This window comes from Suncus etruscus, chromosome 10 (assembly GCF_024139225.1).
Source record: "Suncus etruscus isolate mSunEtr1 chromosome 10, mSunEtr1.pri.cur, whole genome shotgun sequence".
Taxonomy (NCBI): Eukaryota; Metazoa; Chordata; class Mammalia; order Eulipotyphla; family Soricidae; genus Suncus; species Suncus etruscus.
The window spans coordinates 30,158,827-30,186,742 of record NC_064857.1 but is presented as its reverse complement, the minus strand read 5'-3'; the positions used below and the strand labels follow the sequence as shown (position 1 = coordinate 30,186,742).

At 39.2% G+C, this 27,916-nt stretch overlaps 1 protein-coding gene across 1 annotated transcript in view; it reads right to left on the bottom strand.

Moving 5' to 3' along the window:
• The window catches only part of PDE7A (phosphodiesterase 7A), a 105,402-nt gene extending 78,719 nt beyond the window's left edge, over window positions 1-26,683 (bottom strand). Inside the window, exon 1 of the mRNA XM_049781822.1 lies at window positions 26,541-26,683. Within this exon, the coding sequence (XP_049637779.1) occupies window positions 26,541-26,678 (138 nt within the window). The 5' untranslated portion in view covers window positions 26,679-26,683. The remainder of the gene's footprint in view (window positions 1-26,540) is intronic.
• Between the last annotated feature and the right edge of the window lie 1,233 nt (window positions 26,684-27,916).

Below are 27,916 nucleotides of genomic sequence, written 5' to 3'. Positions count from 1 at the left end.
GTGCTGCCAGTTGTAACCCAAAAAAAACAAACAAACAAACAAAAAAAAACCACACACACACACAAATTTATTTTTCTGTATTTTTGTTCTCTTCTTTTGGACTTAGATTTACATGTGTGTTGAATGCTTAACATTTTCATACATTTCTGAGTTTGTTTGCATTTATTCAACCTTTCTCTTCTTTTATTCAGAGTAAATATTAACTATCACTAAGTCTTTAAATTAATTAATTTTTCATTACTGGCTACCCAAATCATATCTATCACTAAGCCTTTAAATTAATTAATTCTTGATTACTGGCATCCCAATGCTGCTATTATTCTTTTACTGGAATTTTTCATGAATTCTTCCATTTCCATTTTACTTTTTAAAACTTTTCATTGGGGGTCAGAGAGATAGCACAGAAGTTATGCTGCCTTATACTGAGGCTGAAATCATTTCAATCCCTGGTACCACTATAGGTTCTGTAGGTACCACCAGAAGTGATCCCTAAGTGTAGAGTCAGAAGTCCTGGGCAACACAGGGTGTGGGCCATAAATCAAAGCCAAATTTTTGTTTGTTTTTGAACCATACCCAACTGTGCTCAAGGTTCATCCTGGCTCTGCTGTACTCAAAAATCACTGCTGGCAGGCTCAGGACTATATGGGATGCTAGGGATCAAACATGAATTGGCAGAGTGCAAGCCCTACTGGCTATACTATCTATCTCTCCAGTCCCCTGCAAAAATACTTTTTATTTGGATGTGCAATCACTCACACATCGTATTTGGTAAATGGGTATGAAGCAGGGTGGCCACGAAGAATAAACGAAGCCAGTCAGGAAAGAATCATGGTGTTGGGTTGGCTTCTCGTCTTGTCTCGCTCCGCACAAAGCTACTCTTTTTAGGAGCTGGAGAGATAGCATGGAGGTAGGGCATTTGCCTTGCATGCAGAAGGACACTGGTTCAAATCCCAGCATGGTCCCTGGAGCCTGCCAGGAGTGATTTCTGAGCACAGAGCCAGGAGTAACCCCTGAGTGCTGCCTGATGTGACCCAAACAAACAAGCAAACAAACAAAAGCTACTCTTTTTAGTCTACTAGTACAAATTCAACTGAGAAGGGTAGGGTCAAGTGAGATCCAGGTAGACTTTTACAAGTCAAAGGACTTGGTGAAAAGAGGGGCTGGAGAGATAGCAAAGAGGTAAGGCATTTGCCTTACATGCAGAAGGACAGTGGTTTGAATCCCGGCATCCCATATGGCCCCCAGAGCCTGCCAGGAGTGCTGAGCTCTATGCTCAGAAACCCCTGAGTGCTGCTGGGTGTGACCCAAAAACCGGAAAGAAAAAAAAAAAAAGAACTTGGTGAAAAGAAAGAGGAAGTTGGAGAATGCCTTGTTTTGGGTAAAAGCGGGATGTGACCTAACATTTGGGAGTATTTTTTTTTTTTTTAATGGGGGAGACTCTACAACTGGCAGTAATTAGTGCTTAGTCCTGGTTCTGGCTCCAGGGATCAATCCTAGTGGACTTGGAGGTCATAGTGGGTACTGAAATTTAACCCAGTTTGGTAGCATGCAAAGCAAATACCTTACCCACTAAACTATGGCTCCAGTCCCTTGGAAATAATTTTAGACTTAATTATGAAAAATTGAAGGAGTATCATTCTGCTATGTTTCACTTAGCTTCTCTAAATATTGTACATAATCATGATATATTTGTCACAACTTAGAAATCCAACACTATTAAAATGATAGACTTTTGACGTTTTTTCAGATTTCATAAGTTTATCCACTAATATACTTTTCTTTCCCAGGATCCAATTTAATATACATTGCATTTAGTCACTAGAACTCAATTGCTCAACTTCTCCCTTGTTTTTTCGATGACCACAGTTCTAGTGCTCTTTAAGAATGACCCCAAGTGGGGGGGGGGCGGCGCGGTGGCGCTAGAGGTAAGGTGTCTGCCTTGCCAGTGCTAGCCTAGGACGAACTGCGGTTTAATCCCCCGGCGTCCCTATGGTCCCCTAAGCCAGGAGCGACTTCTGAGCGCATAGCCAGGAGTAACCCCTGAGTGTCACCAGATGTGACCAAACCCCCCCCAAAAAAAAGAATGACCCCAAGTTTCACTTTATTTTCTAATGATGAGACACAAGTTACAGGTCTTGGAAAAGAATATGCTACAAATGCAAAGTATCCTTTGATCAAATATAAAAAGTTATAATGCAAGTCAACAATGTAAAAGAAAAGGCTGAAACTACTCTAGTTGATATAAATGTGCTATCAATCAAAACCTGCTCAGCTATTAAAAACAAAATGTGAAGTCAAGAGTTGGAAGACAACATGGGTAGAACCTAAGGTGATTAGCTAAGCAAAAGTCAGGAAGTGAATGCAATTACTAGATGGTTTTACTCATGTGAAATATAAATAACTAAATAAAACAAAAAAAAAAGAAAGAAAGAAAAATAGCGCAGGTGGTAGGGCATTTGCCTTACATGCACTAACCCAGGATGGACTGTGGTTTGATCCCCTGTGTATCCCATATAGTCCCCCAAGCTAGGGGAGATTTCTGAGCATAGAGCCAGGAGTAACCCCTGAACGTCATTGGGTATGGCCCAAAAAAAGCAAAAAAAAACACCAACAAAAATAACTCTTAGGCTCTGAAAAATAAGGTGATTACCACAGTGAAGGAGGAAAGAGAAGATTAGGTATCATGACTGTAATGAAACTTTGACAGTAGATTCAGTACAGGAGTTTAAAAATAATTCTTAAATCATCACAGAAAAGCAAGGCTCTTGCTGTGCATGTGAATCTGGGTTTGATCCTTGACACTGCATATGGTTCCCCACACCCACCCAACACTGCCTTCCCCCACACACCAGGAGTGTCAACTCCTAAATACAGAATCAGGAGTAAAGCCAGGTGTGGCCACCAAAACAAAAATAAATAGATCCTACAGTATTGTAAACCATAGTGAGCCAACAAAAGAAATAAAAGTCATATATATTCACTATTTAAAATTAAATTTTATTGAAACCATTGTGATTTACAAAGGTCCTTCATAGTGGGGGCTTCAGACATACAATGAATCAGGGCCAATCCCACCACCAGTGCCACCAGTGTCGACTTCCCTCCACCAATGTTCCCAGATGCCTCCCATACCTCTACCCAGGCCCTCAGCCTGTCAATATAATAAGGCAGCTCCAATTTGAGTTTAGTGAGAACCCTCCATACTGTTTTCCATAGGGATTGGACTAGACAGCATTCTCACCAGCAATGGATGACAATTCCTTTCTCACCACATTCCTGGCAAAGATTGTTCCCAGTATTTTTGATATGTGCCATCCTCACTGTATAAGATAATATTTCACTGTTCTCTGATTTGGATTTCTCTAATAAGTGATGATGAGCATTTTGTTCATGTGCCTGTTGGTCATCTGTTGGTCTTCCTCAGAGAAAACCTTCTCTTGTCTGATTGATATTGCTAGGACTTCTAATACTATATTGAGTTTTCTAATACTACCGTATTTGCTGGCGTATAAAACGACTGGACATATAAGACAACCCCCTAATTTTGAGTTAAAACATAGGTTTAGGCCTATATTCGCTGTATCAGACAGAACATTCCTGTGCTGCATGTGTTCCTGTGCTCATGTACCACAGTGAGCCAATCACAACAAGCAAAGGTTCAAAGGTTATACTGTAATAGACTTCCTCTGACTCTGGCCCATCTGAGCAGGCTTTTTACAGTGTAGATTCGGGTCCAGAACATTGTCTAATTTGCATGCATCAAAAGCCTGCTTGGATTGGCTGAGTTAGAGGCGGTCCAAGCAGCCTTGCAGTGATTGGTGCAGGATCGAGTTGGAAAATTCATTTTGTGGCAATATTCAGACAATTTTCGTTTAGCGGCATGTTGAAACATTTTTTGGGATATACTCGGCATATAAGACGATCCCCGATTTTCGGTTGACTTTTTTTTGTTTCAAAAGTCGTCTTATACGCTGGAAAATATGGTATGTTGAATGTAGACAGTGGACATCCTTGCCTAGTGCCTGACTGACCATAGGTGGAAATGTTTTCAGTTTTTCGCCACTAAGAATAATGCTGGCTGTGAGCTGTTACTATCTTCTGGAAAGAAGATATCTTCCACACCTTTTTTTTGCTGAGGGTTTTCATCATGAATGGGGATTAGTTTTACCCAAAATAAAAATCATCCCATGTTCCTTTGTATCTGTTGGTTTACAACTTGATTTTACCTCCAAACAGAGATTGTCTTACATGTAAACCTGGGCAGTACTAGCTCAGGATAGCTTGAGCTTGAGCTATCTGTCCTGGAAGTGATCTCTGTACTCAATAAAAACAACTGTTCTGGTAGGCAGCTCATGCTTGAGATGAGGTACAAGATTGCCACACTACCTGTGCTTCACCCTCAAGCTGGTTTGAATTATTTTATGTATGACCCTATTTCAGACTCATTCACCCGGGGTTGAAAATAGGGCACTTGGGGTGATTTTAAAATTTATCAAATGAATCACTGCACTGATTGATATGATTATGTGTTTTTCTCTTTTTTTTGGTTTTTCGGACCACACCCATTTGATGCTCAGGAGTTACTCCTGGTTAAGTGCTCAGAAATTGCACCTGGCTTGGAGGGACCATATGGGATGCCGGGGGATCAAACCGTGGTCCTTCCTTGGCTCGTGCTTGCCAAGTCAGACACCTTACCTCTAGCGCCACCTCGCCGGCCCCGATTATGTGTTTTTTTTTTATCCTTCCTTTTACTGATTATATTCTTCGAGAAATCTGTCCATTTCTTCTAGGTTCCCTAGCTTAATGGAGTACCATTGTTTATAATAAGCTCTCATGATGTCTTAGATCTTTCTTAGGGTTCAGTTCTAATCTCTCCCCTTTCAGTTCTGATCTGATTTATTTGAGTATTTTCCCTTTGTTTCCCTTGTGAGTCTTGCCAATGGATTGTCTATCCTGTTTATTCTTTCATAAAACTAGCTTCTGTTCTGTTTTCACCAATTCTTTGTTTCTATATTGTTGATTTTTGCTGTTTTTTTTTTGTTTTCTTTTGTTTTGTTTTTTGTTTTTTTTTGGGTCACACCCAGCAGTGCTCAGGGGTTACTCCTGGCTCTATACTCAGAAATCGCTCCTGTCAGGCACGGGGGACCATATGGGACGCCGGGATTTGAACCACGGACCTTCTGCATGAAAGGCAAACGCCTTACCTCCATACTATCTCTCCGGCCCCTTACTCTGGTTTTTATGATTTATTTTATTCTATTTGTGTTTGGGTTCCTTTGCCGTTGATCTTCCAGATATTTAAAGTGTGCATTTGGTTGTTGATTTTATCTTGTTCTTCTTTCCTAAGATAGGCCTGTATTGCTATGAGTTTCTCCCTAATTATTGCTCTTGCTGTGTTCATTAATTTTGGTAATTTGTTTCTTCATTATCATTCATCTCAAGGAATCTCTTTATTTCTTCCTTATTTCCTCTTTGATCCAGCTGTTGTTGAGCAGCATGATGCTTAGTCTCCAGGTGTTAGATTTCCTCCACATGTTCTTTTTACAGTCAATCTTGATCTCTGTGGCACTGTGGTCTTATAGGATGGTTGGTATAATTCTGATATTTGTGACTTTATGTAAGACTTGTATCCTAAAGTATGGTCTATTCTAGAGAAGGTTCCATTGAAATGTCCTTGCATGGACACACTATTTGGGAAGAGGAGGGTTGATGAGAGAGAGGGTTCCTCTCTCTGCAGACAGACTGGAGATGGGGCTAGAGACAGCAGAGAGATCAGGAGCAACGGTGGGATGTGGAAGCAGCTTGAAGAAAACTTCGGAGGTAGCACTTGCAGCATTTGATGGGAGGAACTGAAGGGTCTCTCCCTCTGCAGACAAACCTGAGATGAAGTGAGAGACAGCATGGAGGTAGGAGTGGCTGTGGGATGTGGAAGTCTATATTCATTTTAAGCCTGGCCTTTTAGGGATTGTCTCTGCATCATTAAATAGTTAATTTCTGATTAGACAGAGGTTATACTGAAAACACTTCTGACAGAAAGGGTAAAATTTCTGTCAATGGGGACCGGAGAGATAGAATGGAAATAAGGTGTTTGCCTTGCAAGCAGGTCATTGGTTCGAATCCCGGCATCCCATATGGTCCCCTGTGCCTGCCAGGAGCAATTTCTGAGCGTGGAGCCAGAAGTAACCCCTGAGCACTGTCAGGTGTGACCCAAAAACCACAAAAAAAAAAAAAAATTCTGTCAATGGGGGGTAGAGGGCAGTAATAAGGGAACTCATTGAGAATATTTTCATGCTGCCTCAATTTATCTTTAAGTTTTTTAAGTTACTTCTGTACATGTATGCAATTTCAATATTAGTCAAAACCATGTCAATTGAATACTTTGGGTTGTTTAGAAGTTTCCTTTGCTTACATGGAGTTTCATCCCCTGCACCATCTGCCCCAAAGGGTGCTGCAGTCTCAGTCCTATGATCTCCTCCTTGCTGGCAAACCTTTGTGACAACCAAATTGAGATAAGAGTGGGGGTGGAATGTGAGTACTCTCCAACTAGAATATTACCGATTTTCATTTTTACTTCAAGTACAAAAGCAAAAACATTTCTTATTTTTAGACAACAAACATTTGCTCAATCTCCAGAGTATGAAATGATTGCATTACAAATGCAATGTAAAAATAAAAATTATATTAAAATTATTATTTATATTATTATATTTATATTATTTATATTCTTAATCCCAAATATTCATTCTAAGGAAATACTGGTAATTCCAAACATGGAGTAAATTATATGTACTGCTTCTTCTTACAGTATTATTTTCTTTTACAGCTTGCTATAGCCATGTTACCAAGTTCTTGCCAATGCAAGATGAGTAAAAGGAATTATATAGCTGACTTCCACAATGGTAAACTTCCCTAAATTGCTTTCTCTCAGGATGAAGTATGAATTGATAGCAATTCACAGGCAACAAATACAAGTGGATACCAATATTCTTCACAGAATAGAACAATTCCCAGTTACTACATGGCAACAAAATAAAATTTTATTTCTAACAATAACATTATAAATCTACTATTTTAAAGGGTATTATATTTGAAGCTATAAAATTAAATGTCTCAAATTCATTATTTTTTCCTCCCCCAAAATAGTACAACCCTCTTTTTATTTTTACTTTATTTAGGGGTCAGAGTAGCACACAGTTGAGCTCACAGCTTACTCCTGGCTCTGTGGTCAGGAACCACTCAATACAGCCTGAAAGACCATATGAGATGCAAGGGATTGCCTGTCTACTGTACTATTTCTCCAATCCCCTTATTGAAACTATTTTTAAAAATACATATAAATATGGCAGATAAAAATATATGATAACTAATAAAATTCCCATTCAAAAAATTATATCAATGCTTAAAATATTAATGTTTAAATAGTAATGCTTAGAGTAATATTGATGCTTAAACAATTTTAATGATCACTCTGAGGCTGAAATTGTTGAATTAAACCATGGAGACTGCAATTATTAAAACTGAGTGAAAAAAAATACTTGGAACCAACGTAAGAAACCCTAACTTTTCACGTTGGCCTAAGTATGAATCTTATGGCCAAAAGTCAAAATCCAAAATACCTACCTGATCAGTAATCCAATCATGCTCAATTCTAAATAAATAATTATCTATTCATGTTTCTCAAAGGCACAATCTAGCAAATTTATCTTAATCAAAGAAGACAGACATATAAATAACTTATGTAACTAAATCAAAAAATCTACATTTTGCTTCAACTTTTTCAACTTGAAAAATAATTAAGACTCTCAGATATATATTAGAACCTAACCCAATAAAAAGCTTTATATCTTTTCTTACCCAGCAGTTTCTCTTAACCAAGAATGTGAAACAGGACAAGAGCTAGATCCAACCATGAAAAGCACTGCTCTTAAGGTAAAACTTCCCACCTCACCCCCTACAAAAGAAACCCAAAAGGTCTAGAAAAGTTGCTAAAAACTTTGTTTTCCTTACATATTTAAAATAAACAATCTCTTGAAAAAATACAGTGAATTTAGAGAGCCTTGCTATTTCCAAGCCTAATAATTAAATTTAAGATCTGAACAAGAGAAATGTACAGAACCCCATAATACACCACTAGAAAATTTCCAATTATAGAAGAAAAAAAAGAGGAGGCCTCAACTCCCCTAGAACAAGATGTATCTTTTGAGATATTATTTCTAGAACTGCACGATCCAATGAATCACTTCTAACTATAGCATACTTGAAATGGCACTAGCCAAAATTGAAATGTATGCTCCAAAAAAAGAGAATATTAATCTTTTAAATATTGATTATATTTAAATTATTTCAATTAGAGAGGGTTAAATAAAATATATCAAAATTATTTCTATTTGTTTCATTTTATAGTTTAAATAATGGCAAAAGGAAAATATTTTAATTTCATATGTAAATGCTCCATGATTTTTCTATTGGATGAATCACTAATGATGTAACTGAACAAACTGGTCAGGCTGCTAATAAACAAACTTTCAAAACTATAACCCTCTAGTTCCATACTTAAGTAGAAAACAAAGACAGTTTCAGTCCCAGAGTCCTGAAGATAAGAAATACCTTTAATTACCTGGTTACTCAACAAGGGTCTGGCCTCTGGGAAACCAGAAGCTATTCAGAGACCTTTTATCCAGACCTTCAAGGATGGAAACCCATCTTTCATTCTAACAAAATTCATTTACTAGCTTGATAAAGGAGGATCTGAATACAAATTCCACTTCAAGAGGACCTCCAGAAATTTCTTAGGTTAACAAACAGTGGACATGTTGAAAACACACAGATTTTCTTCTTTTTTTAAATTCAAATTGTTTATTTAAAGAAAATGGATCACATTGTTGACATACCTGATCATAATACATTTGTTTTGGGATGACAGAAAGCAAAGTTATTAATAGGAAGATGGGGCCCAAGAGGTAGTGCTAGAGGTAAGGCGTCTGCCCTGCAAGCACTAGCCTAGGACTGATAGCGGTTAGATCCTCGGAATCCCCTAGGGTCCCCCAAGCCAGGGGCGATTTCTGAGTGCATAGCCAGGAGTAACCCTGAGTGTCAAACGGGCGTGGCCCGAAAAAACAAACAAAAAAAAAAAAAAAAGAAAAAAACCAGAGAACTAAAAACAAAACAAAACAAAACAACTGGAAGAAGGGGAGGGAATTCATTAGCAGTTATATTTGTGAAACTTCTTGTATCAGTTATAAAGTCATTACTGCAATAGCCAAAGATTTAGTATGCTCCCATTTTTTTCCTCCAAAGATAGATTTTCTTATAACAGAAGCATAAGAGATAAGGCAGCACTCTGGAAAGTGGCAACTAGGAAGGAATGTGAAAAGCTGAATTGTTAGCAGTACTGGGTCATGGTTAGAACTTCACTGGGGTTTTTGACTTCTTTTTGTTTTTGTTTTTGGGTCACACGAGGCAGTGCTGAGGGGTCACTCCTGGCTCTGTGCTCAGAAATTGCCTTGGCAGGCTTGGAGGATGATATAGGATGCCAATTGAACCAATGTCCGTCCTATTTTGGCTGATTGCAAGACAAATGCCCTACCACTGTGCTATATCTCTGGCACCAAGGTTTTTGACACTTTATAAAAAAATTTACTGGATATATACTTTATGTTAAGTGCTGGGCTGAACACAAAGCTTGCATGATCTATTCTTACAGAATTCACCAATTCAAATACACATAAGGGTGGTCAGATCAATGTACAAGATCAACTCTTTTAAGAGCTAATTCTAAAAAAAAAAAAAAAAAAAGAGCTAATTCTGTTCTGTAATTTTTTTTTCAGGCTACACCCATTTGATGCTCAGGGGTTACTCCTGGCTAAGGGCTCAGAAATTGTCCCTGGCTTGGAGGACCATATGGGACACTGGGGGATTGAACCACGGTCCTCCCTTGGCTAGCTCTTGCTAGGCAGACACCTTACCTCTAGCACCACCTTGCCGGCCCCCTGTTCTGTAATCTTAAGGACTGAAATCAAACTTGGTCTAAAAAAAAAAAAAAAAAAGGTCAAGGAAATCAGCAGCCAGCCAGTGAAAAGGCATGAAGAAAGGAAATTATGAATACTTAGAAAATCAACTATTATATATGCAAGATAAACTGGCTCCAAGAACCCTTTGAAATGTACATGGGACTGCAATGGCTTGTGTGTATGTAAAATAAAAATGTGTAGTCATCAGCAAATGCTTTGAGATAGTGGTCCCCAAACTTTCAATATATTAATTTACATCTCATACACCTGTACTTTTACATATTCTCTGAAGCATAAATAAAACCAAGATCTAAAGCAGTAAGATTAAGAAAATTCTAAAAAGAAAAAAGAACTTATTTTTTTTGGTTTTTGGGCACCTAGCAATGATCCTGAGGAATGGCTCTTGGTGATGCTCACATGACATGAGCCAGGAACTGAGCCTGGAGTAGCAGCATCCAATGCAAGCACTCAAATCCCTGTACTATCTCTGTAGGTGCCTCCCCCACAAAATCTAAAGTTTTTATAATGAATAGTATGATTACCAAGTCTTTATATGTTCCTCATTTGCCATGGGCATGACCTTAAAGAATATTTCCCACAACTTTGTCATCTCCTAAACCATGCTAACCTCCCATTTACTGAGAATAGTTTATTAAACCTGTTTTATTGTTCATTGCTTAGAACAACAGTTACATATAAATGCAACAGACATACTAATCTCTTTCATGCAGTCTTTTCTTGCAAGTCCCACTTAAAAAATCCTGCTCTAAATTCTCCATACAAAACTTTAAATGACACTACCAATGGGAAAGAGGTGAAAAACTTAAACTAGATCATAAAAATTCATCTCAAATGGAAATGAGCTGAGGTTAATTTCAAAAATCTTTCTATAAAGTTATTCTCTGAAAACAAAGTTGAAATATATTTATTGTGGAACAAAGGGGAAGAAAATCTTAATTCTATGCATTAATAATAATGTTTTGTTTTGATCTTCAAATTTTTCTCTTTGAGAACAAAGAATAGCTAAAAGATGTCCTATTAGAGCCAGTAAAATATTTAAATGTTTATATTGTACATTTTTTAAAATATGTATGTCTGTATGGACACCATCTTAAACAGCTGGAGCACCTTTAAGTCCCAGATTTTATCCCCAACACTCTCTGGTCCCACTCAAAGCACTATCAAGTACAGATCAAAACGAAATCTCTACACTCAATTCAAATATTTTTTCAAAAGTATAAAAACGGGCCTGAATCCATGTTTCTTACTATAAAATTTGAGAATCAATTGGAATAAAACAAGGGGTAGCAGTATATAAAACTTTGCCTGACTTCTCGTACGTTATCTCCCAGTCTCCAGATATACCTTCAACTTATTAAAATGGAACAGAATGTCATCAAATTAGTAAATTAAAGTAAAAAAAATTACATGTGAAGAAATGAAAAATATTTAAAAATATATTTACAAAGATCAATAACAAAATCCAATGACCCATTCAAAAAACAGGAGTGGAAATGAATAAGAACCTCTGTTAGGAAGACCAACTGCCACATAAAATAAAGTCCATTGGGGAGTCTCTAGCAGCATGGGGTTCGGTAGGCCTCTGCCATGCCGGAGGCTTTCTTAACCAGGCCTAGGGGGGTGCGGGACTTGGGTGACCCCAACACCCCTCTACCGCCTTGCTCCAGATCTCCAGGGCTTCCCCGGGCCACATGCCTGGGCAAGCCAGTGAGGTGGGTCCCTTGGCGGAACGTGAAGGTACCCTAGGCTTTCCCCCATTACCCACTAGGCTCCTTAGAGAGGGTTTGGGTGGGGCTCTGAACTTACGGCCTCCCAGCTTCTTGAGGGATCTCTTTCCTTCCTGGAAGCTGGGAGTTTCTAGCAGCATGGGGTTGGTAATCTCTTACCAGTCTTTATTTTCAAAAACGAACGGGGGCACAAGATATATTAATAATACTCACTATCATTGAATTATGTTTTTATGTATGCAGAATGTCCATTTTGTACTCTGCCCTTTCGCACACCCCTACAAAAGATCATTTTTCTCTTTAACTCTCTTACCCCCTTATCATCATTACTCCACATTTACCCTTTTTAACTTAAGTACTGTAGAGTCCTAAGTCACAGACCAAAGTGGTGCCCTGGAGTTAACACCCACCCAACTAATCCAAAAGGCATAAAAAGGACAAGTATGTCTTTTCAACATTTTATGTGTGTTTTCTTTGACGACTATAACTTTTGCTGAATATTTTCTTACACAGTGTCGATCCCCCCCCCTTTTATTTTAAACTTTTCTTCTCTTTGTGAACTGTTCAATAGGGAATTTGGTGAAAGAGTCCCTCAGTTTAATGCTTATGTTTGAACTAAGTCATGGGTATTGTTGGACGTATGCTTATGCCCCCATATACTCTGATAACAACATGTGGCTTTATTTCTTGTTTGCATAGGCACACTAAAACGGGAAAATACTATACATACAAATAATTTCTAATCTAATAGAGAATGGAACACACAAATCTTGTAGTGCAATGGGACCTTACACCCTGAACATTGACATAAAGACCTGGCACAGGCCTCAGAAGAATGAGCATTCTCCACTCACCCCTGATCTAGGGAAGACATCTACGAAACATCCAAGGTTGTCTATAACATCACCTGGAGGCAATCCTCTACCACGAAGACCCTACTGCTGCTCTGACATCGACCTACTCAAAATAGACTTCCCTTAACACTGAGAAGACTTAACAACAAGAATGACCTGCTTACTGGACAGGGCTTTCTGTATTGCCCCTTAATTGTGAAGTGAAACTAGAAGATACTCCACACCAGCCTGACTTCAATGTAAGATGTGCAGATTCCAGGATCTTTAATACAGAAACCTGATGCCAACAATAGAGACTGCGTGAAAAATAAAACTGTATTGGCACTATAGACAATGACTTGGACTGAATAAACTAGGTTGTCTGTAACCTAGAGTTGGTCTTATGCCAGGAAACTTCAGGGGTAGGGTCTCCTTGTATTTAGACCAAGGCTTTCCCTTTCCATGTCCCCCATATTTTGGTGGGCCTATGCAAACAATATTTGCCACTCTAACACCATTTTTACTGTGCTCTTTTGACTAACCCTTAAAAAAAACAAAACTCTTAAACTTTTGATGTTAAACTAATATGCATGTTCATGAAAATATAAAAAATACTATGCCTTCAATGTTTAAGGAGTCACATAAATCTCATGGCTTTAGATTGCTTTGTGTACTGCTAAGAAATGTTATAATGTACTACAATCTGGGGACTTGTAGACAAAGTAATTGTACATGGGTTCTGCCTTATTTTTCTTAATGTTCTTTGACTGTAAGATCAATATTTAGGTGTCAGCAAGGGGATTTCTTCTGAGAACTCTGTTTATGGGAGATTGTCATTTCACTGTAACTTTACCTTGTCCTCTTTGCATCATTGTTCTCATAATTAAAAATTAAAAATTAAAAAAAATAAAGTCCATCATTTATTTGGGAAATCCAAATCCAGAAGACAATGAGAGATACTATCTCATATTAGTGAAAATGGCACATAATCAAAAACTGAGAACAATCTGTGTTGGAGGGGGTGCGGTGAAAAAGGAACTCTCATCCACTGTTGATGGGAATGTTGTTCTGTTTTATGGAAAAACAGTATGTAAATATCTCAGTAAACTAAGAATTGAGCTGACACACAACCCAGCAATTCCACTTCTGAATATTTACCCCAGGACACAAAAACATTCATTCAAAAGGACATGTGTATACCACTGGTCATTTCAGCACTTAGTACAATAGCTAATATATGGAATCAATCTAAATATTCTAGATATCCTATGACAGATAAGTGGATAAAGCTGTGGTGTATATTTAGATTATGGAATACTAGGAAGCTATAAGAACAATGAAATCACAAAATTCACTCCAACATGGATGGGACTGGGAAATATCACATTAGTGAAGCCAAAAGAAGGTCAAATACACTAACATATGGTATACAGAATAACTGGATGAGAGAAGCAATGTTTAAAGAGGGATTATCTAGATCATCATTGGTCCAAGAATATTGGGAGGAGGTCAGAAGAAAATAGAGGGTGGGGTGAGAGGCAGAAGAGATTGGTGTACTAAATGAGTAGGGGAAGGAACCCGGGAACCCTGATTAAGGGAAGATGGTGGTGGGATTAGTGTTGGAACATAGTGTATCTAAAATTCATGGAGCTAGAGCGAGTAGGGTGGTTCCTTACAAACAGTTGACCCATATTCAACCCACCCCTTCCAGAAGTGATCCCTGAGACAAGAGACAAGAGTAACTCCTAAGTACCTCTAAGTGTGGCTCAAAAACCAACAATAATTAAGTTTAATAAAATGTAATTAAAAAGAATTCAAACTTTGCAAATCATGGTACTTTAATAAAAAATTTTTTTAAATACTGAAAACAAGGCAACAGATCGAAAAATCAGGTAAGATAACCTATAAACATAAATTTCAAGTTTAATATCAACATTGGAACATCAAAATCGAAACTAAAAATATTGGCAAAGTATGCAAAAGCAGGGCCAGAGAGATAATAGAAGGGTTAAGGCACTTGCCTTTAACACGATGGATCCCAATTTGATCCCTAGCACCCCATATGGTTCTCAACACTGTTAAAAATGATAGCCAAATGCAGAGTCAGGAGTAAGCTCTGACTCAGGGGTTGGGCAGCCTGGTATGCCTGGAGCCCAGAGTCAATCTTATGCCAGAAAACTTCAGGGGTGAGTCCTCCTTATAATTAGGCCAAGGCTTTTTTTTTCCATTTTCCCCATATTTTGCTGGGCCATGCAAACAATGGCAATTGCCACTCTCACACTGTTACTACTGTATTTTTTTTTAACACTTATCCTTTAAGAAAGAAACAAAAACAGCTTACTAAACTTAAAAAAAGTTATAACTGTAGTAAAATGCCTGTCTTGAATTCAGGTAGGGGATGGGAAGGAAGGAGGGGGCATTGGTGGTGGGAATGTTTCACTGGTGAAGGGGGGGTGTTCTGTTTATGACTGAAACCCAACTACAATCATGTTTGTAATCATGGAGCTTAAATAAAGAATCTATATTAAAAAAAATAAAAAATAAAAAGGCGTAAGCCTGAGAGATCAACACAAAAGGAAGGAGCACAGATATGCTTCTCATAAAAATAAAAATGGGTTATCAACTTTATGCAAAACAATTTGGTAATAAGCTTTAATCTCAGTATTACATTAGAAAGTATTTTCAGAATTCTTAAAGAAATGCGTAGGAAATCACAACACAGTAATTTTATTTTAGTACAGAAAAATACTAGATGAAAATGTCTTAAAGTAGTTATTTCTGGGTAGTGATAGTATTTATTTTCTTTCTATTTTTTGTATTTTATACAAAATTATACAGCATACATTAACTTTAGCACAAAAATATCTTATCATTTTTTTAGAATTCATTTTAACAAATACCACCCAACTCTTCTTCTTATAGAAACAAATAATAAGTGTTTGCTATTTCTATCCCAAGTGGACAGATTTTCTATCCTAATTCTGGAATCTTACCTCCCACTCACCAAAAACATCAGCCCCCACAACCAGCACAGCACAGAACTCCCATCATAGAGATCTAAATACAAATTCTAAATTCTAAAAAAACTATGTACAATCATGTAGCTCTGAGTAACTTTTATAACTTTAGTGCAACCTTAATAAAGTTTACTGAAATTTGGAGATTCAGATAGCTTCAATTATCACCAAGAACAGTTTACAAAGGGTATAAAGGCAATGATACAATTTTTAGGGGGCGTTGAAAGGCCTAAAAAAATGGACTCAATTTTGGGATTCAAACTAAAGAGTTTATGATGACACTTAATTGGACATAAGCATTAAGCTCAGAGTAGTCCTTAGTCTTCTGAACTAAATACTTTCCTGCGTCATACTTTAGGGACACAACTGGGAAAATGCCTGCTTCCTAGTCATATTCTGTGATGATGGCAGAGAGGATTGGGTAGAAGCAAAAGCCAGGCAGAGATGAACAAATTGAGTTAATGAGTGTGCCATATACAAAATAACCTAATGAAATAGATAGGGTGAGAATAGTTTTTAAATAAGGTGATCAAGGAAGGGCCGACTGCAAAGAGTGGGTGCAACTTGAAAGCCATGAAGCCAGGAAAAGGTCTTGAGTGGGAGGGATGAACAAGAGCAAAGTAAAAGGTAGGAGTATGACTGGCATATTCAGAAAAAGAATTGTGACATCTGTGAAAGATGAGAGCACTGAAAACTGAGTAGAGATAAGATGATATGGGACCACATCATAAAAAGGAATTTGGATATTTTGATTTTCATTGTGTTAAGAACTCACTGATATTTTCAAGTAGAGAAGTTTGGTTGCATTTTAAAGATTACTTTAATCTATGGAGAGGGAATTCTAGCAACAGGGGATCAAATATTCCTTTAACTATTAAGATTGGTAACCTAATGGTGATGGAAGTAGCAGAATTCCCAGAGAGATTGATTTCAGCTTCTATCTCAAACAAGGCAAAAGTCTCTTTATAAAGATCTTCCTAGTTCTCTGAGTTTCACTGTGCCATCTCTGAATCTCACAATCAACCCAAATAAGATCAGACGTATTATGTGCTGAGAATATGTATATTAATTTATAGCTTCTTTCCTACTGGACAAGAAGTCTTACTTCTTGCACAGATACTAAGTAGAGCTCCTAGTACATAAGACAACAGTTTTAATCAAAATATGTTTGCTGAAAGAAGGAATAGATTTTAAACAATCAAATCCTTTCCAATACTTTTGTTGGGTGGTTCTGACAGAAAAAAAAAAATCAGAGTGGCATGAAACTACCTATACCTAACTCTCAGTTCTAAAGCCTTGAAGTCCAAAATACTAGATTCTATAGGCCATACTCTTTCTGAAGGCACCAGGGGAGACCCCTTTCTTATCTCAGAAATTCCTCACTTGTCCCAGCAGTCCTTGGTGTCCTTGACTTGTAGGTGCCTCATTCCAATTTTCACTCCACCTACTCAGGACCTTCTTTCCTTCCTTGTCCCCTCTCCTTCTAATAGGTATCTGTCATCAGACACAGAGCCTGGTCCAGTTCCAAATACCTTCATATTAATTACATCTGCAAAGACTCTTCATCCAAATAAACATATATTCTGAGATTCCAAGAGGGGTGGGCAATGTTCTATCCTCTAAAAATTAGATATCACAATGAACTACCTTCTCAGTCCAAAAATGCTCAAATAAAGATTGAGTGGCCGAAATTAGTAACATTCAACAGAAGAAATTTCTGTACTGCCTGTGAGCTTTTTGACTTCTTTGGTTTCAATTTACTCATCTGGATGTTGAGAACTGATTTCTGTTGTCTCCTCTAACACTAATAAGTTCCATAAGTCAAATTTTATTGAGGCACTTCACATTTTATATACTAGATTATGCTATCCATAATAAAAGCTCCAGATATAATGCTGAGGAGACCAGAGTGAGAGTTATTCATTTAAATAATCACCCTAAACCACCATATGTACTTTCCAGACATATAAACGAACAAAATTTATGGCTCATCAATTCAGAACACTGGATTTTATTCCATTTCACCAATGAAGGAATCAGATTAAATGTGAAGGTATAGAACATGACAGGATCTTCTCAAAGTTCAGAGAACTGGTTTAATATCTTGAAATAAAACTGGAATAATATTGCTTATTCCATAGTTTCTGTAAAGATTAAAAACACATAACATGGGGCTAGAAAAATAATATAATAAAGGTGCTTGCCTTGCATGCAGCCAACCTGGGTGACATCCTGTAATCCGATATGGGCCCCCAAGGAACCCAATATGGTTGCCAAGCACTGCCATGAGTGATTCCTGAGTACAGAGCCAGGAGTAATCCCCGAGTATCATCAGGTATGGCCCAAAAGCCAATATATATGAACTTTTATTTTTTTTATCTTTTTATTTTTTAATAATTTCTTTAAGCACCAACCATGGTTACAAAAGTGTTCATAGTTGGATTTCAGTCATCAAATGTACACCACCCTTCACTAAAAAAACTAAAACTTCCTAGAAAGTAAAAGATAAATGGAAAGTAGTTATAATTATTATTGGAGACTGCTGCAGTATTATATGGTTCTGTCAGTATGATCTACTCAAGAAAGAGAAAGAACAGGCTTTGGTAAAATTACCTATCTGATTACCAAATGCTTTGTTTACCAAAAGTATGCCTAACTATGCCCCTTTCTTCTTTTTACTGTAACCATCTTCAGAACAATGAACCATCCCTACCAGCAGGTGGAAGCATGGAGTAATTATCAAAACCAAAACATACATTTTTTGAGAAGGCATATTTATCAAAAAATATTTATAATTCTGAAATTTCTACACAAATTATAAATATGAGACACTTCTCATGATAATCAATGGCACAGGTCCCTGTAGAAAGAGTCAACAAACTTAGACGGTTCATCTACAAATGTAATTTCTGTTCCTTTCCTCATAAGAAGTATATGAACACTTATTGCTAAATGCAAATATTCAAAAGTTTATTTAATCATCTCTATTTCCTAGGTGTTCTTAGTTGAACTAATTGATTTTTAATGTTCTTAGATAAAAATTTTAAAACAAGCTCTGTCCTCTTTCCCTTTCTTCAGCTTTCTGTCCCCTAAATTATCCTTGTATTTGGTCTCCCCAAATAATTCAATTATCTAAAAGTGCTGATTCTTTTCTGAAAGAAAGAAAAAAGTAAAGAAGAAATAATGAACTGATATAGACACTAAAGTAGGAGTACAAATCTTAACCACCTCAAAGAGAACAAATGGAATCTCTTCATCTTTATACCCCAAGTGAGCTCCCTAATCGTTCTAATTCCTGTAAAAAGCTTAATAATTTACCTCTTGCAAAACATTTGTGCTTTAAAAAGATCTTAAGGACCAGGAAGATAGCTCAAAGATCTGGAGTACACGATCTGCTTGCATTCTAGGTTCAACCCCGACCAGCCCAAGAGGAATATGGCCCCTAAACAAAAACAAAAACAATTATCTTTAGAATTGGGTTTAGGTCAGGAGTCCTCAAACTCTTTAAACAGGGGGCCAGTTCACTGTCCCTCAAGCTGTTGGAAGGCTGGACTATAGTGTTTTAAAAAATATGAGCAAATTCCTTTAGGCTGGAACGATAGCACAGAGGTAGGGCTCTTGCCTTGCACGCAGCTGACTCAAGATGGGCCCGGGTTTGATCCTAGGCATCTCATATGGTCCCCCAATCCTGCCAGGATTTCAGAGCACAAAGTCAGGAGTAACCCTTGAGCATCGCCGGATGTGGCCCCAAAACAAACAAAAATATGGGGAAATTCCTATGCATACTGCCTGTATCTTATTTTGAAGTAAAACAAAACAAAATAGAAATACAATATGCAAAATAAAGTAAAGATAAAGCAAAGAAAGTAAAGATAAAGCAATAAGGGGCCAGAGAGATAGCATGGAGGCAGAGCATTTGCCTTGCATGCAGAAGGTCATTGGTCTGAATCCCGGCATCCCAGATGGTTCCCCGAGCCTGCCAGGAGCGACTTCTGAGCATAGAGCCAGGAGTAACCCCTGAGCACTGCCGGGTGTGACCCCCCCCAAAAGATAAAGCAACAAGCTTCCCAGTATTTCAATGGGAACTATGGGCCTGTTTTGACGGTCCTAATTTAAGGACCCCGGCCCAAGACTGAGAGGAGTAGAGACAGAGAGAAGGGGAATCTGAGGGTGAGGTGCACATCCCACACGTGCACAATGGGAGCCTGGACAGGCAGCAGCAGCAAAACCACCCAGAGTGCTGAATATTTGTCCTCAGCAGGCCACCTGTGGCCCGTGGGCTGTAGTTTAGGCACCCCTGGATTAGGTCTGAAACCTCTCAAATCACAATGTAAAGACTAACCCCGAACATATTGACTTTTAGACTAAAAACATGAACATCCCACACCTTAATCAGGACTACATTGCAGGCCATATGAATATTGGTGTTGGGACATTGTCTGATTGCAACTTAACTATTAACAACTTACTTTTTTACTCTGTATCTCACAGTAATTCAACTGAAAAAAATTTTAAGTATACTGCAAATATATTGTTATGTTTAAGCAACAGTTGAAGTATAATATACATATCAGTTCAGAAGTATAGATCCAAATTATGAGGAATCAAATTTAAATTATAGTATGACATATCTGAAAATAGGAAAAGAAAGCCAAGGTCCCAAGAACAGAACCACTCTCCTGGGAGCACCCCACCAAAAGTTCATACTATGCCCTGTGAAGGGAGAACTTCAGTGTGTAGATCTGTGAAAAAGTAACTACAATGCTGGGGCTGGAGCAATAGCACAGCAGGGTAAAGAGTTTGCCTTGCATGCAGCTGACCCAGGATGGATCTGGGTTTGATCCTCGGTGTCCCATATGGTTCCCCAAGCCAGGAGCAATTTCTGAGCATAGAGCCAGGAGTAACCCCTAAGCGTCACCAGGTGTGGCCCAAAAACCAATTTAAAAAAAAGTAACTACACTGCTAATAGTAATTTGGAACAATGCACATTTATAAACTGCTGTAATATGTATATATTAATGGCCTTACGAAGGAGCAAAGGCAATGTAGAAAATTTACAAAAGAGAAAATACATATGCACCATACATAAACATTTCAGAAACGGTACACTTTTTACTGCAAGCCAGAACAAACTTGAGGTGTCGCAGTGCAACTATTAATGCAGTTAAGCATTTATTTACATTTATAAAATATTAAATCATAAATTATCTTGCAATAGTAATAAAAAATATCACACTAATTTCACACTAATGATGCTAAAACTCTCCTCAGTCTCTTGCTCCCTCCCTGACTTGGTCATTGATATTTCATAGCTCAAACATTAGGTTGACTTTTAAGACCTTTTATTAACCAATGAACAAGTTCTATACTTCTGACAATATAGTTCTCCATCACTGTGTGTGTACTAGCTAGCTGTATATACTTCTGCATCTACCATAAAGTTATGCAGAACTATAAAGCAACCTAATAACTTCATTCTAAGAACCTTATCAAACATGGATAGAGGTATTAATTTTCACATACAAAAAATATTTTGCATACATCAACAAACACCAGAAAGTAACACAAATGTCCAGCATTTGGAGGATGTGTCACTAACAGATCATGGCCTTATTACTAGCATCAATAAGTAAATTTACCCAACTGCTCTGCCAATACAACTGGTATTAATCATATGTGGCTATTTAAATAAAGCTAAGTTCAAAATTTAGTTCCTTTGACACATTTCAAGACGTTATCTAACTAGAAAAGACTAGTAACTATTATATTGGATACTGTAAAAAACATTTCCATCATCACAAAAACTTCTCATTAATACTCCTGATTTACGTAAGTATGGGGAGTATCTTCCTGTTTGCATGTGCATCCCACCCCACATTTAACTAGTAACACCTTTCAGGTCTTCACCTCAATTAATACATGAGGCTTTCCAAATTCATCTAGAAAATTTTGTCTTACTATAGTCTCATACCTGATTATTCTAATACAAAAATCACATCACATATAATCATAGTATTTACCCCATCACAATCTTGTAGGCTTCTTGAAAGAATGACTTTTATCCAAAAACTTGGAACATACAGGGCCTCGAAAATGTGTCATATACTAAGAATACTGTTAAAGACAAGAGAAAATGCTATGATTACACTTGTGAATGATATATATGTACAAGCAAAGTAATGCAAAAATGAAAAACTTGGCTAGGTTGGCAGGCTACCATTGATTTCTTTTTCCTTTGCACCTAATTATGTTTTCTTAACACCTACAACAGGAGTTTCATTCACAGGTGTTCAATAAATATTTGTGGAACAATTTCTGTATTTAAAAAATGACACTAAAAGTGAACTCTAAGGGAATATAGACTGGGTGAGAATGACGTGTCAAAGAAGGTTCAGCAATTTTAATAAATCTACTAGCCAGGCAGTGGATGTTGGCAAAGGGGAAAGTAGAGACCAGATGAGTTGGGGGGAATATATGGGAAATCTCTGTGTTTTCCATTCAACTCTGCTGCAAACTAAAAAATTCTTAAAAAAAAAAAAATCTATTTGAAAAACAAATTAAAAAACTCAAATTAAAAATAAATTTTGTGGGCCCGAAGAGATAGCACAGCGGCATTTACCTTGCAAGCAGCCATTCCAGGACCTAAGGTGGTTGGTTCGAATCCCGGTGTCCCATATAGTCCCCCATGCCTGCCAGGAGCTGTTTCTGAGCAGACAGCCAGGAGTAACTCCTGAGCACTGCCGGGTGTGGCCCAAAAACAAAAAAAAAAAAAATTTTTTTTTGTTTATTACATCAGTGAAAGCCTATTTAAGATGTTAGATCACAATATTTTGTCAATACATTACAGATTAATTAAATCTATACATTTTATTAAATTAAAAAAAAAGAGCAGCTGAAGATAGTATAGGGGTTGAGGTGCCTGCCTTCCACATGCTGAACCTAGGTTTGATACCCAGTATAGAAAATCTAATTGAAATCATTCCAGAAGCAGTATTTTGGCATATCATAAAAACGTTCTTGCTCCCACACTTACTGTGCTATGTAAGGCACTGGTGACACAATACTGAAACACAATGACTTTTACTATGTCAAGATTCCTTTTCAAATAAGAACTTCATTCAAAATGGCAAATATTTGGGGCCAGAGAGATAGTGCAGACATTAAGGCATTTGTGTTGCATACAGCATGCACAGGTTAGATCCCCAGTACTGCTAGGTCTTCAAAGCACAGTTGGGAGCAACTTCATAGAACAAAGCTGGAGGGTAGGAGCCCCTGAGCACTGCTGGGTGTGGCTCAGACCTCTTCTCCCATTACAAAAATATTAAGAAAAGATTGTATACAGAGAGAGTTCAACACTTTGCATGCTTTGCAGGCAGGGGGCCTGAGTTTGACCCCCAATATCACTGACCCCTGAGCACAGTCTCTGAGCACTAATGGGTATGAACCCCAAATATTAAAAAATAACAAATATGTAAAAATTCAACTTATAACAATGCATATCCTGAAATGAAATGGCAAAAAGTAAGCTGCTGTATTATTCTTGCTTTTCAAATAATTAAGAGTTCTTTTTTTTAAACCGTTTATAAGAGAAATACATGACCTGGTTTAAAATAAGAAGTTAATGCTTCATTTACTTGGCATCCTGTGAGAACTGGTGTTCCACATAAATGAGTTTTCCAGAAAATTCGCACTTGTCTGTTTAAGCAAGAACACTTAAAACTATACACAAGCTTTTTAGGAAAGAAGGCACAAGACTACAAATTTTCAACTTTTGAAAATAGATTCTATTAATTTAAACATTTTTAACATTTTAACTTAAACACTATTGTGTGGCACAAAACTGGAGTCCCTAAACCAAATGTCCCCAGGGTTCCTTTTTCAAGTTGCTGGCTTTGGAGTTTTTTCTGTGACCTATGGCTTTTAGTATGCTGGCTGTCAACCTTCACTGCTACCAGGATAAACCTGAGTTTTAGCAGACTCCCATCCCCCTTCAAATTTGCTGTGACTTGGGAAACAAGTTGTGTCAGAATTTTGCCTACAATATACTGGCTTAAAGATCACCAAATCTGTTTTGGTTGCTAAGAGTTTTTCTTTCTACTTATTTCCTTTCATAGCCCACAGTTTAGGACTTAAAAACTAAGTTTTGGACTTATGAATTACTAATGTATCTTACAGAAAATTCTTACACTGTGCTCATATTTAAAAGTCTCAAGTCAAGAATAATCTCATTACCTATTCACTCATTCAACAAACACTTATAAAGCATTTTCTATGAGCGGAACTCCAGTATTATAGTAAAAATAAAGAGAATAGGTGGCTAGTTTGGGACACACTTAAAAGTAAGATACCTAATAACTGTACTTACTGGCTCAAGATACATATTTTAAATAGTCTCTTCAGTAAAACTGCAAAACCACCTAACATTTTAGTAATTTGTGACTTCGGATTAGAAATTAAATGAGGGGGCCGGAGAGATAGCATGGAGGTAAGGCGTTTGCCTCTCATGCAGGAGGTCATCGGTTCGAATCCCGGCGTCCCATATATGGTCCTCCCGTGCCTGCCAGGAGCAATTTCTGAGCCTGGAGCCAGGAATAACCCCTGAGCACTGCCGGGTGTGACCCAAAAACCACAAAAAAAAAAAAAAAAAAAAAAAAAAAAAAAAAAAGAAATTAAATGAGGGCCCGGAGAGATAGCACAGTGGTGTTTGCCTTGCAAGCAGCTGATCCAGGACCAAAGATGGTTGGTTCGAATCCCGGTGTCCCATATGGTCCCCCGTGCCTGCCAGGAGCTATTTCTGAGCAGACAGCCAGGAGTAACCCCTGAGCACCGCCGGATGTGACCCAAAAACCAAAAAAAAAAAAAAAAATTAAATGAAAGTGAAGTTTACAGGTAAAGAAAAATTTTAGTTAATGAATATTTATAAAGTTCTTAATAATAGATTTGCTTTTACTATTACAAAATTCCATCTAGCCCTAAAGAAATCACTATAAGGATATGCTTCAATATTAAATGATACTCAAAGTCTTCATAATAACACATCTTTATTAGAATAGTGGCAAGTTTACCACAGCTTCAATACTCTGATCAATGTTGATCAAAAGAAAGTATTGATTCAAGAAAAACTTCGTGCACATCTTCAGATGTCCCTCTATTTCACATGGGCATAAAATTTAAAAAAAACTTTAAACATGGTGTTACTTGACAATATCTACCATTATCTTGTTTAAAATTCCAATACCCATTAAACCTAAAGTTAAAAAAAGAATCAAGAGTAGGACTTAAAATTGGTCTCTGTAGATTAATTAAGACACCAGGTAAAACGGCTGGCATGAGCCTTAACTGTTTTAATTCCCTAGGTATCTCCCAGCTCATTCATTTTTTCCTTGGGGAGGTACAAGTGACTTTATTCATATTTTATCATTTTACAAATGAATAGTAATTGACCTAATTATTTAGACTGATCTAAGAAAGCAAAATAATATTTAGAAGTTAAAATAGTAACTACCATTGAAAGCTTTTATTTGCTACAATTAAAAAGCCATCGACTCGTAGCTCTTTAGTGCAGTTTTGGAACCTGAAAATGTTTAAGCAGAACTGTAAAGGTCGATGCAAAAGTTTCCAAATTAGTGACAATGTGGCACTTAAAATGTTACTTAATATTACAACAACTTTTTACAAGTCTGTTCTAACCTCATTACAACTCTTTTGTCCCGGAAAAGAAGTGATTTTAGATCAACCAGATCTAAAAAGATAAAAACAGCAAATGTAGAACCCAGCTCTTCCTACCAAAAAGAAAACTTAGCAACTCAATGACAAACATTTACCGGCTAATAAGAAGCAAAATCTCTACCAAAGTTTATCTGCACTATCTGGAAAACAAAACCAAACAAAGGAAAAGGTCTTGGCTCAAGGACTTTACAACATAATTAAGAGAAAAGGTACTCTCAGAAAAGATAATAACTTTAGCCAATAGGAAAAAAGATATGTATTTGAATTTTGAAAAATGATCAGCACGCTTGGTTTTCCCTCAGAATGTTACATTCTGAAGCCGACATGCAATCCAACTCGGATGTCAACATAATTCTTTTTGCCTATTTAAATCTGTCCATCCATTCACATCAGAACTACAGGGTAAGGCCCAAAGCATCATCACCCTTCAGCAAAAAACCAGGATCTTGGTCCTTGCGTTCGCCCATTCCAAATGAAACCTTTCCAGGCGGTGTGCTCATCAGTTTTTTTTTTTTTTTCCTCCTATGAGTTCTTTATCAAATTCAACCCCAAACAAACCAAAGTGATCCTGGGCTATGGCCTGGGTGGAAAAGGAACCTGCAGGCAAGCCTTTCTGAGAGTCGGGCTGCAGGGCTAGGATCTGGGGTGCATCCCAGCAGGAGCAGCGGCCAGCACGCCCGGGGCATCTCGGCCTATTGTTCGAAAGGCGCCTCGGTACCGCCCAGAACGGGCAGGAGAGGTCTTTACAGTGTGTGGGTGCCGAGTGGGGTGTTGGGGGCCAGCAGGGCGCAGGTGTGTGCTGGGGTGCTGGTGCGGGAAGACAGGTGTGCCCGAGGCCACAAGTAACAGAGGCCCAAGTTGCAGGCGAGCCTAGGAGTTGGAAGAAGACACACAACACAGCCTGGCGCTCCAACCGCTGAGCATCGGCAGGGGCGGCCCTCGGGAGGATCGGATCTGCGGGTGCCCCAAGACCCCAAGAGGGGGAATCAGAGAGCGGGGGTTCGGGGAGTTGAAGAACGAACCCATTGGTGCATTGCCCCGCAGAGAGATTTCAAAGACCAGCCCAGAGAGGGGACCCCCCCCCCCTGAACAATGAACGAGCGCGGCTGGATCTGGGGGTGTTTCGCAGGGCTGCGAGGGCAGCGATGGGAGGCGGCCCCTGCCCCACACCCCACCCACGGCTGCACCCCGAGCGGGCTTTACCTGCGAGAGCTGCCGGGGGTTGGGGCAGCCGAAGAGCGCCGAGCTGGAGCTGAAGCTGATGGCCCCGCGGCGACTCAGGACGTGCTGGGGGACCGGCCTGTCCAGGGGCAGCACCGGCAGCTGGCAGCACACTTCCATCGAAGACGGCCCCGGCCCCGGCCCCGCGCGCACAGGGGGCCGAGACGCGCGAAGGGAGCCGAGAGGCGGGGTGCGGTGGGGTGGGGGCGCGGGCCCGACCACCCCGAGGAGAGCAGGAAGCCTTCGGTTCGCTGCCTTCACGCCGGCCGCCTGAGGGACTGACCCAGTGACAGACAGACTGACAGACTTGACTCCACACTCCACTGTCAGACTGACTGGCTGGCTCCACACTCCACAGACAGACAGATAGACAGACAGACTCCACACTCCAGAGGCAGCCTGACTGACTCTACACTGCAGTCAGACAGACAGACTGACTGACTGATTAGACTCCACAGCCTGACTGTCTGACTGATCCACTGACTCCACACTTCCCAGTCAGACTGACTGAGTCCACAACCTGACTGATTGACTCCACACTGCAGTCAGACAGCCTGCCTGCCTGCCCCACTGACAGACTGACTGACAGACTGACTCCACAGTCCACAGACAGACTGACTGACTGACTACCTGCCTGCCTGACTTCACAACCTGACTCCACACTGCAGTCAGACAGACTGACTGACTGCCTGCCCCACTGACAGACTGACTGACAGACTGACTCCACAGTCCACAGGCAGACAGACTGACTACCTGCCTGACTTCACAGCCTGACTGACTCCACACTCGAGTCAGACAGACTGACTGATTGACTGAAGGCTCCACAGCCTGCCTGCCTGACTCCTCACTCCACAGTCGGACTGACTGACTGACTGACTCCACACTCCAAAGACAGACAGACAGATGGACTGCCTGCCTGCCTGATTGACTCCTCGCTCCACACTCAGACAGACTGCCTGACTCCACAGACAGATTGACTGACTCCAGTCCAGACGCAGATTGACTGCCTGCCTGCCTGCCTGCCTGCCTGCCCCTCCACACCGCAGCTGCAGCTCCCGGGGCCGCGGCTGCAGGCGGGAAAAGAAAGACGCAGAGGCGGCCTCCTCGACCAGACACTTCCAAGCAGCAGCAGCAGCAGCTAACAGCGAGGCAGCCCCCTTCAACGCCCTCCACCTCCGCCGGTGGATGCAGCGATCCCCGGAGCCAGCAGAGCGAGGGCGGCCTGGAAGCCTAAAAGTTAGCGCCTCCCAGGCGAGAGCAGCCGCGTGAGGTAAAAAAAAAAAAGACGAGGCTGAGGGAAGCGCCGGGCTGGAGCGCAGCGAGCAGCGAGCGAGCAGCCGCTGCAGCAGCCGCCGCCG